Genomic DNA, 14,519 nt, shown 5'->3' on the forward strand with positions numbered 1-14,519 from the left:
AAGGAAAAAGGGGAAAAAAGGAAAAAGGGGAAAAAAGGAAAAAGGGGAAAAAAGGAAAAAGGGGAAAAAAGGAAAAAGGGGAAAAAAGGAAAAAGGGGAAAAAAGGAAAAAGGGGAAAAAAGGAAAAAGGGGAAAAAAGGAAAAAGGGGAAAAAAGGAAAAAGGGGAAAAAAGGAAAAAGGGGAAAAAAGGAAAAAGGGGAAAAAAGGAAAAAGGGGAAAAAAGGAAAAAGGGGAAAAAAGGAAAAAGGGGAAAAAAGGAAAAAGGGGAAAAAAGGAAAAAGGGGAAAAAAGGAAAAAGGGGAAAAAAGGAAAAAGGGGAAAAAAGGAAAAAGGGGAAAAAAGGAAAAAGGGGAAAAAAGGAAAAAGGGAAAAAGGAAAAAAAAGGAAAAAAAGGAAAAAGAGAAAAAAGGAAAAAGAGAAAAAGGGAAAAAGGGAAAAAGAGAAAAAAGGAAAAGAGAAAAAAGGAAAAGAGAAAAAAGGAAAAGAGAAAAAAGGAAAAGAGAAAAAAGGAAAAGAGAAAAAAGGAAAAGAGAAAAAATGGAGGGAGAGAAAAAAAGAGCAAAATTAAGACCCTTTTTCCTTGTTACTTTACTCCTAAAGAATTATTTCTGATGATTAATTCCAGCAAACAAATATGCCAGTGTGTTTTTCACAATTGCAATAACTGCTGGCTGCACCTTGATTTTAGCCCAGCGCTGCTGAAAGCATGCTCCACTGTCCATTGCCAGGTTCAGGCCCTCCATCACAACTCAGCTGTGCCTGTAAGGCCAGACAGGGAAGTATAGCAGGAAGGCACTTACCTTTTCAGGCTGTTTTCATTTTTAATTACCTGGCTGTGATACAGTTTTTGTTTAAGTCCTAGATGTTTTAAGCCTCTTCAAAGCAAGAAGAGACCAGCAAGGTAAACTTCCTGTATCTGGGGTTCTAGGCCTGAGTGGCAGAAGGAGCACGCTAAGCTGCAGTGACTAAGAGCCCTGCTGGGGTGCTGCTGCTCTGTGCCAAAGCACACCCTACCTCTGAGTGCTCACTGCCACTCTTCAGCACAACTCGCTTCACCACTTTGGAATAACCATCTCCCTCTTCCACACTGACGGGGGTTTGCGGTGCTCCCTGCATTAGCACTTCCTCTTTCTCGGTGCCATCTGGAGCGACGTAGCGCCGGATGATCTTCCGAGTCACCTGAAGGAATGGAGTTTAGTCCCCAAAGCAGTAGCAGTAAAATATTCCTCTTGGTTCTCTAGCTAGTAATTGCTGCTCAAAGAGCATTTTGTCCCGCATGAAAGAAGGTGTGTAGATGGTTCCATGTTCTACTTCTCAATACCTACTCAAGAGACTCAAGTGATACTAAAGCTCTCAAGGCACTGGCTGGCCAAAGCAAGAAGAGAAATTAAGGATTCTAGATGTGAAATTGCTCAGGAGGATGGGTGTGCATCCTTCTGTGGATGACCTCGACCTTTGAGACTGAGGAATTGGCTGGGGTGGTTTCCACCGGGAATTCAAACAGGTTCCAGAGACAGCCTGTCCAGCTGAGGGGCTGGGATGTCTTCTCAGAAGACAGAAGATGGGATTTGCCACTGGCCCAGCTCAGCCAAATCCTACACCAAATCACTGAGTACTGAGTTGTCAGAAAAAGAAGCACAGAAGTTCTCCTTTCACTTCCATGCTGAGCAGAATTTGCTTTTCTAAGCATGATCTCATTGTGAAGATCTAGAGTCTGAGGTTATCTACCGCTTACAGACCCAGCCTTCCATTGTTTTCATTAGGATAAGCAAGCAAACAAGTATCTCCGATAAGATTGTGGTGGAGCGGGTGTTTTGGTGGGTTTTTTTAAAAAGAAATAAACAACTTTCTTCTCAAACCTGTGAATCTATGCAGAATTCTCCCTGGCCTTAAACAAAACTTAACAAAATACATCCTGTTATGTTATACATCTGTTAGACAGAATGATTTTGAGAACCTAAATTATTGTTCAAACTTTGCTATCTCCCATGAGCTGAAATTCTCATTCCTTCCACTCTCTACTCTTCAAATCACAGACCTTCATAGCAGAAAGTCTGGCACCGCTGTGAATGATTTTTCCTTCCTTTTACAGGAGAGGAAGAAGGTAGCAAGGGACAGAACTTGACAATACCTTCTTGACCACTGTGTGGCCATGTTCATCTGTGTACTGCTCTTCTGTGACTGTTTCTGGTGGTATTTCAGGCATACTATCAGCCTGTACGACAAAGAACAAAGCTGTGTGAAGTGAAGCCTTCATGTGGGTCTTGAAATAAGCCATTTTGAAATCAGTTAATGGGTTACAGAATGGGGAAAAAAAAATCAGCAAGGTTAGGAAAAAAACCTGTTCTGCAAATAAATCCTTAGAAAGGCATGCAAAGAAAGTGATGCCACAGCACGCAGGCAAAGATACATTAGCTGGCCTTGTCAAATAGCAGGCTGACAAGCCTTCATCTTCCTTCTACCCAGGCATCTATGGAATTTACAGAGGGGTTAGTGGTGTTACTATAATCCTGAGGTACTGCAACAGCTTATCCAATGGAGATGCATTATTTGGGAACATCCCAGCTTGAGTTGCAACACCAGCTCAGGGTCTAAGGCAGCACAGGCTCCTGCAGTGGTTCAACACGTGGTACCTGAATGATCACCCGGCGCCGAATGACCCTGGTGGTGACCATCTCATCCTCGTCCGAGCTGAGCTCCAGCCCACCTAACTCCTCTGCTAACTCCTAGGGGAAGCATGGAAGCAGAACTCTGCATGTGAAACCAGCAGTATTCTGTATTCCTACACCAGCTGTGCAATTCCTACACCAGCTGTGCAATTCCTACATTGTGCGTACGCTTTCTGGGTTAATTACACAGAAAAATCTACAAAATCCTACACGGGGGAAGTACAGAGCACAGGGAACAGACAGTAGGACTGAACAGTTGTAACTAGAGAGCAGTGTAGCAGTAGCCTCAGAAGGACCAGGAAAAATTGGTAACAAGTGCTGAACTTGTCTATCCTGCATAAGGAAGAATTAAAAATTTAAACAAACACATCAGAAGGCAAAGAGAGGCCCAAAAGAATCAATTGGGAAATAGTTCTAGTAACAAAACAAAGGGGAAAATAAATAAGCGGAGGGGATTGGTGACAAAAGCTGTTGTTGTTGTTTCAATTGAGTAACAGAACTGGAAGAAGAAAGCAGTACATTATTTCGAGGGCAGCCCGCCCTCCAGCAGCCCTTGTACTGAGCCCTGCTGTAGATACTCTTTCAATCACCTGATACACTTTAAATTCCACCTTCCCCTGAGACCCCAGCAGCAGAGCACTGAAACCCTTCATTCTAGAGATGATACTTTTGGCCACACAGTAGCAAAGAGAAAAGGCCTTGTTTCTAGTGAACACAAAGGTGAAACAATTTCTGCCTCTGTACAGCAGCGCCTTCTCTGCTCCAACTTGACTTAAAACCTGATTTCCTGTCCAAGGGAGCCTTTTGCTTTTCTTCCACTCAGAAGGGGCAAAGCAAGCTGTTTATTCTTAAACCTTCATCTGCCAGGAAACTTTAATTCTCCACTAAAAGCCACATGGTCACTCTCTTTCCTTGCTGGTGGGTGTCTTCCCCTCTCTGAACACTGCAGTGAAGTCCTTTGTCTCACATAACCCAAGAACCACCTTGTACAGCATTTGAAATCCTTTGTTCTCCTGTCTCTGTATCTCTTTGCTACCTGTGTGCTACATAAACACCATGCTTCCAGTACATCCTTAGTACTCTGCAATGCACAGCTGCTCTCTCTTTTCCATCTCACTGACTTTACAGATCTTTCACACCATTTCTCACACTGCTCTGGGCTAGCCTGGCTTTTCTTTATGAGCTTGACTGTTACTACTTTGTCCACATTACATCTGTTTTAATTTGTTTCTGCCCCTATTACTGACACTCTCTCTCAGGTACAGACTGAACCATCACAGGCCCAAGGACAAAGATGGGTGGAACAGAACCAGAATTACCAGTCTAGGCTTTGGGATCTGGGGTTTGCTTCAACTTGGAAAATCTCAGGAGAAAAGCCTTTACCTGACCCTTTTAATCACAGAGGGAAGGAGAAAATACTCAGTGCCAGATGCAAATTAATTACAAATATTCTTATCTTAATGAATGAACAAGACATAAAATTTGGTTTACTGGGTAAATTACATTGAGGCAAAGTTGTTCATTTACCTTTTCTAAAGATTCCTCTTCATAGCCCCTTCCAGATTTCTCCATCTGCTCCTCAGTGGACTCCACTATCATGAGACTGGATCTCCTTGGAGAGAGGCTTTCCTGGGGCAGCTGGGGGTCCTCGGGCTCTTGGACGATGGGGGAGGCCCCTCTCTGCGTCTCTCCCTTTGCTGCGCTAGAGTGCGCAGATTGCCCGCTCGCCGCTTTTCCAGCTCCCATGGGCTGCTCCACTCCTGGAGTTGTGACGCTGTGAATTACAGGTTCAAGCAAGTTACCACCATGCAGTGCTTCCCAGTTCCCAGCAATGGAACACCAGGCATTAATTTTGTATTGTTCTGCTGTCTGTTGTCCGGCCAAGTCTAGAAATAACTGATACTCCTTGACAGGAACAACAGAGCAGCCTGGCTGGGAATCCCACCCATCTTCCTGAGCAAATCTCCAAATGGATATCTAACCCTTCCATGCAATTCTGCAAAACTTGGTATTTGTAAGGTATTTCAGAGAGCTTTGCTGTCGCTTGTTCCCTCACATCTCTACATACTGCCATTTACATTTTTAGTGGGAGAGCCCGGATCGCTGAAGAAGGATGTGAAGCACCTACAACACTGCACACAAGATGTGCAGCTGCCAAGTGGAGAAAACAACTTTCATATAGAACTCTAGAGTTCAGCAAACAGACATTTAGTGGAGGCTCAGGTTTTGTTTGTAATGGTATTTTCATGATTGAACCCTGCTATGTTTAATTGCTACCCCAAGTTAGTTAAACCTATCATTATATATGTTACTGTGTAAGACATACATAAAGGAAATACATCTAATTCAAGCATATGTACATTCAATATTGTTGTATAATTCCTCCTGGAGCATGTCCCTTACAAGTTATTCAAATCTAGCCCGATTTTCCACCTAGTTCAAATTAGACCAGCAGCGTAGTGATACTCCCCTGTCATCATTACTCTCATGTAGAGCTGTCACTTTTGCCTCCCAAGCATTCTCTGTTGCTCAAAGACATTAATTTCCTGATGCAAATCCTTAGGAAACATTGGTGGTCTTGCCTAACACTGCAACAGCATCTTTCCTAGATGCTGTTTTCTGTCTCCCACGCTTTCTCTTGGCATACCCTGAGCAAAAGAATCCCCCCAATGTCCATTTGCTGGACTCAGCTGCCCTTTGACTGCTGGGAGCTGCATCTGCACATCAAAGCTAATCTCCTCCAGGAAAATCACTTATTTGGATAGGGATTCTCAATATTTTGCTGGCTTATCAATACCTGACTCTACCCCCTGCAGAGACGTTTCAGCAAGGGCACATAATCTGGGAAGCTGTGGAGAAACAAACGTGATCTGTGTCAAATTCCTTTTCGAATGACACCAACTCCACTGACAGCCTCACCTCAGAATTCAAGCTTTTGCTGCTCAGGTCTTCTACATGTGTATTCTGTCACGTTATTCCTGGAAGAACCTGTGTCTTGCCTCTGTAAAACCCCATTTCTGTTCCTCTGGGCATCAAAAATGCACTTTTAAAAGCCCAGGTCCTAACAGGTAAGTAGGAGTTGTATAAGTAAAAGTTAAATTCAAAAAATTTTGCCTCCACTGAAAAAGCCATCCCGACTCTCAAGAAAGAGCCCTTTAGGACTACTTTCATTAACATGTCATCACTTGTCATCCAAAACATGAAAAATACACAAAAAATTCCCCTCCGCTTTTCTATTAACCCTCTTTTCTTTCCTATGTACTAGACACAGCTATTGCTTTGTGTTCACGGTGACAAACTGACTTTCTCTCCTCAGCCTTAAGGCTTCCTCTGCATGGATTAAAACATGAAAACCACAATTGGAAGAAAATTCTAATATATTCATATGTTTCAAAGGCAGCTGTAAAATCCTCTGATTACATAGAGAAAAGAGAACCTGCTCCCCGTGAATTCATCCTGGTCTTTTGGCACTTACAAATATTCCTGTTGTGAAGCGGATGGTTTCCCTGGTACGTCTTGGGGTTTCCCTGAGAATTCAGCTTCTACTTGTTCCTTGTGTGCTTGCCTCAGAAGCTCAGCCATGGACACTTCTGCCTCACTCCTGGGAGTACTGTCCTGGAACGGGGAATAACTGACAGACACGTCTTCCTCGGAGACCAGAGGTGGGTGCTCGGTTGGCTCGCCGTCCTTAGATATTCTCTGCTGCTCTTGCTTGTGTCTCGAGCTGTACACTTCCTCCTGCAGGGCTGAAAACCCTGGTGAAGACAGAGAGATGAGAAATAGCGTTACAAGTCTGACCTGAAGGCAGAAGTCCTTCCTGTGCTCCGTGTGCGTCAAAAATCCTCAGGGCGCCATCTGTGACCTGAACTTCTTGAACACCATGAGTGGGAGGGCACCTGGCCTCTAGGAGTAGCCCAAGGAATGCTGGACTGCCACTACTATGGAGAGATTTGGACAGTAACAGGTAAAATAACATTTACCCAGAAATTTACCTCAAGTAATATTATGCTTGAAGCCCTCCAAGTATAGAAGAAGGTTCACAACAGATTTATTTTTTCCAGCCGATTAGGATAGATTTTAGTGACTTGGTCCCCCCCATATCTGTTATTTAGCTGCTTCTGCAAAAATTAACTGCACAAAAAAAAGACAAAAACTCTTCATAGAGGGCTAGGTGCAAGAAGTAGCTCATTTATGTACCATATTCACAGGAAACCTAGTGAACTCTGAAGAATTAATTGGAAGGAAACAGAGAAGCTTGTACTGAATTTGAGCTGGACAGAGAGGTTAACATTCTAAAACTACTTGCCAAGGATATGAGAATGGTAATTGTAACAAACAGCCTTCTGTTCCTACATTCTCTTCAAGACTGGGACCTTTGCAGCTGTCTAATATGTTTCAATACTGAGTTAGGCATGCAGAAGTATCACTTCTGGAAAAGAGGATTTTATGCCAAATAATTTGCAGGTGTTTCTTCAGTTTGCAACCACTGGATCTAATCCACTGAACTTTCAAACTTAAGAAATGCAATAGCATCCTAACAGAATTACAATATCCTGGATACTCTAATCCAAAGGGATTTTCTGTCAAAGCACAGAGTAGTTTTTCTTTTTATTATCTCGGTCAAATTCTAATACAACCTTCACAACTTGCATGAACGCACATGCATAAGCACAAAAAAACCAAACCCCAAGGTAAACTGGGCAAACGTTGCTGGCCACAGCATTTGCTTGTGCAGAATGAGCTAAAGCGCGGATCTCCTGCCTGGTGAAACGTGACTCGTGTGACGGCGTGCTGGTGTGCATCCACACTGTTCGTGCTCTCAAAAAGGGATTCCTGTGCTCTGTCACGAGGGCTAACAGATGAGCCTGGGTCAACACTTCAGAGCAGAGTGATGCTTAGAGAGGAACCCCGGGCAGTTTGGGTCAGGAGCTGCTTACCTTCACTGTGGTCCAAGGCCAGGGACTGCTCCGTGTCCGTGTAGGTGCGCGTGCCGTGGCCCTGCATGGGGTCTATGCCGTTGGTCTCCATCAGGTGAACGATGTCCATGCGGTTGATTTTCGTGAGACACTGGGTCAGACTGGTATCTGTGCCATTGGAATGACACCGTGCAGCTCGGTTAAGAATCAAGCACACTCCCTCCCTTCTCCATAGGAAGGGTATATATAGGAGACTTACTGATATCACATATAAATTACAGACCCACTTAGAACCAGTGCTGTGTAAAATCTAAAAAGAACCAAACTGATGCCTATAAAAACTAGTACTCTGCTTTTTTTTCCTTTTAACAAATTTGTGGAGTTGCTTTTATACAGAAAAGACTAGAAACAACATTGAGTGCAATCCATGGTCATCCTTTCTGTAGCCTAAATTTTCCCCAAATATTCTTTGTGATTACAACACATACCTGTCACCTCATCTAGCAGATTGGAGACAGCCACACACAATAACTGGAGACAAACCTGTTGCGTGTTTGCCATCCCTTTCAAGCCAATATTTGAGGAGTGCATGGCTCTGGTCTTGAAGCGAATTGGGATTTTCAATTCGGATCTGGTGAATTTGCTCTTCTGTGAAGTCCAGTTCTCTTGCTAGCTCTGAAAAAGCAATCCATCTCTGTAAAGAGGTCTGATACTACTGCTACTACTACTAGTACTACCCCCCTTACCTCATTTCATTGCAAGAAAAGATAATGTCTGTGAATTACAGTTTAATCCCGAAACCTGAGCAAACATTTGCATCTCATTCCATGTTACTCTCATTTGTCTCCATTACCATTCCCTACCTCAGATCTATTAAATCCACAATATGTAAGTGATTATTTAGAACATGTTCCTTTGTTAATCCATTTAGGACTCTCAGACAATAAGCTTCTGAAATACTTTTATAAAACATCTTTAGATAATCAGAAAATCATCCAAAATAAACACGAACGGAGTGTGGACCATTGCCCTGTCTGGAGCAGACAATGTACACTTTACCTGTCCAGCTGAATCCAAGATGATCTGCGATGTGGGCTAGTCTTTCCTCTGTCCTTTCCTGATCATCCTGTTGATCTAAAGGTCAAAGAGAGCTACAAGTTGCCTTTTGCATTTCCACAGGAGAGAGAGGAGCCCAAGAAGGGAAAGCGCTGGTTTTTCCTAACTGCTGTGTCTAAATGTGGACAGGCTGTGTAACTCAAGTGAGCCCTGTAGATCCCTAGGTTCAAAATGAAATCAAAAAACTTGGTTTTTCAAAAAGCACAGGACTGTCTAGTTTTCCGATTTGAAAATCAGGTGTTCATGTGAAAATGCAATCTAGGACTAAAGTACCTACGATGTCTATTTTGGCCAGGCATTTTACTTTAAAACTTCATTCTAAAGTTCACTTGAAGACTTTGACTAAGTCAAGAGCCATAGTTTTCCATGCCTCCTTAGTAAATGCCAGAGTTGAAAAATTCATCGGGACCAGTGCTTCTGTCTGATCATGTTTTTTTCTGTTGCAGGGGATATTTGGTTCAAACAGTCCATACAGTGCTTCAGATTATGGTCTGTACCTGAGATACTGTTAATTTCACTGTCTTTGACCCTTTGGACAGGGAGTGAGACAAAACACCAACAACAAAGGTAAGGAAAAATCAAATTATCATTTGTCAGTCCTCATTAATTTCACTAATGGTGAGACTGACAGCTTCTCCCATCCCTTGAGCAAATTTGAGGATGGTGGAATTTGAGTTTTGATTTTCCCTGAAGGCACACGGGGATTGCGACACCTCCGAATCGAGAAATTGCTTAGGACTCGTGATATGCAGGTGACAATCTGGCTCCTGAAATCCATTAGGGCTACTCAGTATTAGCACACAAGTAGGTGTGAGGAAAACCAAGCACCAAAAAATGTGTACTAAAGTTACTGGTGACTCAGGATTTCTTCAGACACAGACTGTAGAAAAAAAAGGAACATAAAAAGCTTTGCTCTTTACAACTCCTGCAGATCTCTATGTGTACCAACTCAAAAGTCTATAAATTTATCTGTCTGGCTTTCAATTGATGCCCAAGCATTTTATTAGTAGTAGAAGTTAATAGCTAGTAATAGGGCCAGGGAAAGTCAAAAGCCAAAGCGTGCATGACCTAAGCAATCCGTTTAATGACAAAACCATACATATTTCTAGAAGTGTTTTTGCTAATTAAGGTAACACTTCCCGTAAGCATTTACGGTTTGCAATCTTGAGATCGTTTCACAGACAAGAACACAGACACAAAACAAAAAACCCAAACACAGTTCACAAAGGAAAAAAAAAAACAAAATGCACAACTAACCACCAAAAGCTGAAAAGAAAATGCCACACGCATTACACCTGTGCACAAACGCACACGCACGCACACACCAAAGAAAACAAGAAACAAAAGAGATTAATTCATGACATGCGTCGCACAGGGAATCCCAGTCGTTGGCAAATACCTTCAGCACGGTCATGGACATTTTCGTCAGGGATACGTTCAATCTGAGTCTCTACAGACTCATCCCAAATGGGTCTGATGTCAAAGATGTCTTCAGGAACTGACTGCTGAGTCTCACTGGATGGCACATTTTCAATAACTGAAACTTCTAGGGCACTACTGCTTTCATCATCTGAAACTAATTCTTGTTCTCTCTCTGACTGCGTGAGTCTTTCCACTAATTTAGAAGCTTCGTCACTAATTTCTTCAAAAAACTCAATGGAGTTTTTGTAAAGATCAAAAAAATGGTCCTTACTTTCTTTTGTGGGACTAAAAGCAGCGCGGGAGCCTGTAGCGCTTCTGCTTTTAACTGGCAACCGTGAAGAAAATACCTTCGATCTTGCTGTCGTTGCCTCATCTGAGTCTAGCTCAAACTTCATCTCGCTCTCCCTCTCCCTGGCCTCTGCCTCTGCCTCAGCATAGCTCCTAGCTTTGATGGAACGTTTGGTCTTTGGGTCCACAGGACTAGCGGCATCAGATTCCGATTTACTGCGGCCGTCTGGTTTTGCAGGGACTGCGCTCGTCACGTCGAGTGCTTTGGGTGACTCCGCCTTGCGGATGGACACATCCACGTATGAGTGTTGTGGTTCGGCTTTTTGGGAAGTGGTTTTCACGGGAATTTTAGACTTTGGTTTTGCTTGGTCATCTTTTCCTTCACACTGTGAACCGTCCAGGAAGTCGTCCAGGGAAAGGCTCTCGTTTTCTGATTGTTGCGAGGATTGCAATGCGGCAGCAGCTGTTCTTACAGGGATTTTGGATTTGCTTTCACAAGAAGGCACACTCTCCATTGGAGCAGTGGGGATTTCAATCACAGATCTCTGTTCCTCTGGGGAAGAGTCTGGGGACTCCTCACCCTGTTCAGAACTAACCAATCGAGTGACTTTGGAAAAATCTAACTCATCTTCTACCACACACTGCTCAGGAGAGATGGGGCAAGGCACCTGACTGCTATCGACTGTGTCGGCCTCCATTCTGGAGAGGGGCTCAGCTTCAGAGGCAGCGGTTTCTTTCTTTGGTGATTTTGAAGAAGCTGAAATACCCATTTTAATTGGAATTCTAGATTTAAGATCTGCTTTTGCAGTGCCTGCACTGGCACCTTCACCCATCATTTCTTCAGATCTATCACTAGACTCAGCTGATGGGGGTGAATATTTCAATGCATCTTGTTCTTGTAAGTCTGACTCCTCTGACTCTGAAGGTGCAAATGGGTTTGTAGAGCCCTTTGGCTTTGAAGATTCTGCCTCTGCTGCTTCTTTCACTTCTTCACATAAAGGAACTTCTTCCTGAGGCTCCTGCCCCACCTGGAAGAAGTGAAAGTTTTCATCTGGGTAGTTCCTTTTGGTCATGTCAATGGCTCCACTTCTAGTCATCTCAAACAACTTGCCCTCCTGAAAAAGAAAAGGATTTTGTTCACTGAGAGGCGTCCCTTCTTCGGTGGGTGTCCTGGCCGGTGTTGTGTCAGGGGTTGTGCCTTGAGATCGCCTGTCTACCATCAACCCAAATATCTTTTGTTCCTCTTCTTTCACCCGAGCTTCAAAAGCTTCATCATCTTCACGTATTTCACTCCATACGTCAGAATCCACATCGGTTCTAGTAATGACAACCTGACCCATCAATTTATCTGTTTCATCTCTTATATCCTCAAGGACAGATTCAGATAATTTTGTTGAATCTGAAGTTGGAGACCCTTGTGGCATCATCTTAAATCCATCCTCTGGTTTGGACTCTATTTCCATGTACACTTCCTCTGAAGAGCAATATTCACGGCCTGTGTCTCTGCTAAGTAAAGCTTCACCAGCCTGATCTCTCCCTTCTGCAATAGAATAGGTTTCCCTAGATAGCAGACTTCTACCAGATCCTACCTCACTTTCAGAGTCAATGAAGAAATGTCCAGACGACACATTTTCGTAAGGGCTCACTATATAGGGAGCACTACCATCAGCGGTATCTGCTGCACAGCTGTTGAGTTCTGCTGTGTCAGTGGTTAGGGATGAATACTCTGGTAAGGGCTCCTCAGCATGACCAGCCCTGTGACATGTCTCACAACCTCTATCGGCTTTTCCCGAATCCCTTGCTGAAGCAGAATGGTCAGCGGTGTCACCTTCGGCCAGTTTGCCGTCACGTGGAACAGAGTACTCGGTGGTACTGTGTCCACGGGAAAGACCATCTACCTCCTCTGACACAGCTCCCGTAGAAATGAGATCACTGCGTGGTAAGGGGGCCGCAGGCTTGTCATCTTTTTCAGTAGCATCCCACTGCCCCATTGTTAGCGAAGACTCAGCGTGAGCCTCTTTTGGATAACTGTCACCAACTGAGTGACCAGGCACGCACCCAGATCCTGTCACCAGGGCGTCGGGACTGGCCATCTCACAGTCACCTGTACCATCGCAATATTTCGATTCCGCACTTTGTGCTGACGCGCAGCCATCTGAAGGACAAGGGCCCGTGGAAGGCTTACAGCTGCGGCCAAGGATAAGCGGCTCCTCTTTGTCACCTTTGCCTTGTGCTTTAACCTCCCCTATCCTGACAGAACATGGTTGGGAATCAATGGGTTGGAAACCTGCTTCATCAGGGCTAGAGCTGGAGTCAATACTAGATGGTAAAGGTGAGGGTGGCTGCACTCGGATCGCAGGCTCCATTAAGAGGCCTGAGTTGGCTTCTCTCTTGAGCCGAGTCAATTCCGGCTCACTTTCGGAAGAGGAGGAACTCTTCCTAGATTCAGCAGCAGGCGTCACCACCATGGGTATGTCTTTTTCTACTACACCAGTCGGCGCTGATGCTTCAGCTTCATGTGAGGCTCCTGAATTGGCAACCACATAAGATTCATCTTGCTTACAACTCCTTTTATAATCTCTCTTCTGTTTTGCTTCCTGTTCCAATTCATCAAACATTTTGATTTTGGTCACCATTTTAAACATCTCTTCTTCGGGGGTGAATCTCTTCTTTGGTTCACTTTCTGAATCATCCTCAGGTTCTTCATTGACTTCAGGGATGGTGGCTGACTTCGGTATGTCTGCCATTTTAGGTGTGATTTCATAGCTAATTTCTTCCGAACTAGGAGTTTCAGGGGAAACGGGACTTTTCCCCGAACTCTCCATGAGGGATGTTTGCTCTAGACTGTCATCATCAGCACTTCCCTCGGGGTCACGGAGAATCCTGGAACGTACCGATGCCAGCTCTGGGCAGGCTTCTGCTTTGCTAACAGCAGACGGAAGAGGACCCTGCCCCAAAAGACAAGCCTTCACTGTTGGTTCTACAGGGCTGCTTTCAAGGGAATCGCGGCACGGGGACTCTTTCATAGGACTGGGCTCCAAAGAGTCAGGCGTTTTGTGTGATGAATTGTCTTCTAGCACTGGGCTTGCTTCCAGGGAGTCTTTATGACTTATAGTCAAAGAGTCATCTGCAACTGGGCTAAAGCCTTCACTATCATGGCTAGCAAGTGAAAGTTCCAGTTTCTGGGGACTTCTAACTGCAAGACGGCGTTCACAGGCTACATCTTTTTCTTTCTCTAAAGCAGTGTCATGTGTTTCAGAAGACTTAGTGAAATGTGCAGTGGTTCTGGATTCTTTATCCCTGCTAATATCTTTCATAACGAAAGCTGAGCTACTTTCTTTAAGTTTATCAGCCTCTTCTTCAGAGGCTGGAGGTACATGCTCTTCTGATACATGGTCAGAATGAGACTCCCTAGTCTCAATAACAGCATCTAGCTGCCTCTCAGTAATACCTTGTTCATCTTCCTTTGAGGAGAGTTCCTTCACAGAACTTGTTTCTGCTGTTGTGTGTACTCGAGCTGCTCCTTTAGTGTCCTCAATTTGCCCACCGGTTTTCTTTGGGGAGAATGAAAGGCTTTCTGGGCTCGTTTCAGGAGTCTCTGCCAGACCCTCATGCTTGTAACTTTCCTCTGAGCTGATCTGAGGGGTTCCGTCAAGTAGGCTGCCAGGAGAGTCAGCCACACCTTCGTGCTTAAGGCTCTCTGAGCTCCCATCAAGAGCAGCACTTTGCAGAGAAAGAGCAGGAAGGAATCCATCTTTCCCATACTCTGTGGGAAAAGCAGCACCAAAAGGACTGGTCAGTACTTGCTCCAAGTTAAGCTCTCCCTCCTCTGTCACTGAGAGGTGTCGGAACTGTTGGTATTTGTCATTATCCTCCAGTTCTTCTTTTATGACATCAGAAAAGTCTGTTGAGGTTTTCCTGTCAGGGCTGATCTGGAAGTCAGGATCTCCCTGATCCTCACAAGTCCTGCCCTTCCCAGCCACTGTTTCTTTGGCATTTTCAGCAACTATTACTGGAGGGAGAGGTTCAGTTGGTTTTTTGCTGCTCTGCTCTTTTACTTGGTCTTTGCCACCAGCTTTCTTGGCAGCTTCGATGGTGGAAGTTTGT

The 14,519-nt window shown here is 44.3% G+C and overlaps 1 protein-coding gene across 1 annotated transcript in view; it reads right to left on the reverse strand.

Moving 5' to 3' along the window:
- Positions 1-253: 253 nt before the first annotated feature.
- Positions 254-14,519, reverse strand: part of ANK2 (ankyrin 2) — a 179,390-nt gene continuing 165,124 nt past the window's right edge. Inside the window, exons 39-45 of the mRNA XM_062493159.1 lie at positions 8,646-8,720; positions 8,130-8,261; positions 7,608-7,754; positions 6,146-6,425; positions 4,198-4,444; positions 2,133-2,216; positions 254-1,180 (exon numbers count right to left, since the gene is read on the reverse strand). Coding sequence (XP_062349143.1) covers positions 953-1,180; positions 2,133-2,216; positions 4,198-4,444; positions 6,146-6,425; positions 7,608-7,754; positions 8,130-8,261; positions 8,646-8,720 — 1,193 coding nt within the window. The 3' untranslated portion in view covers positions 254-952. The remainder of the gene's footprint in view (positions 1,181-2,132; positions 2,217-4,197; positions 4,445-6,145; positions 6,426-7,607; positions 7,755-8,129; positions 8,262-8,645; positions 8,721-14,519) is intronic.

The sequence above is a fragment of the Cinclus cinclus genome, chromosome 5 (assembly GCF_963662255.1).
Source record: "Cinclus cinclus chromosome 5, bCinCin1.1, whole genome shotgun sequence".
Lineage (NCBI taxonomy): Eukaryota > Metazoa > Chordata > Aves > Passeriformes > Cinclidae > Cinclus > Cinclus cinclus.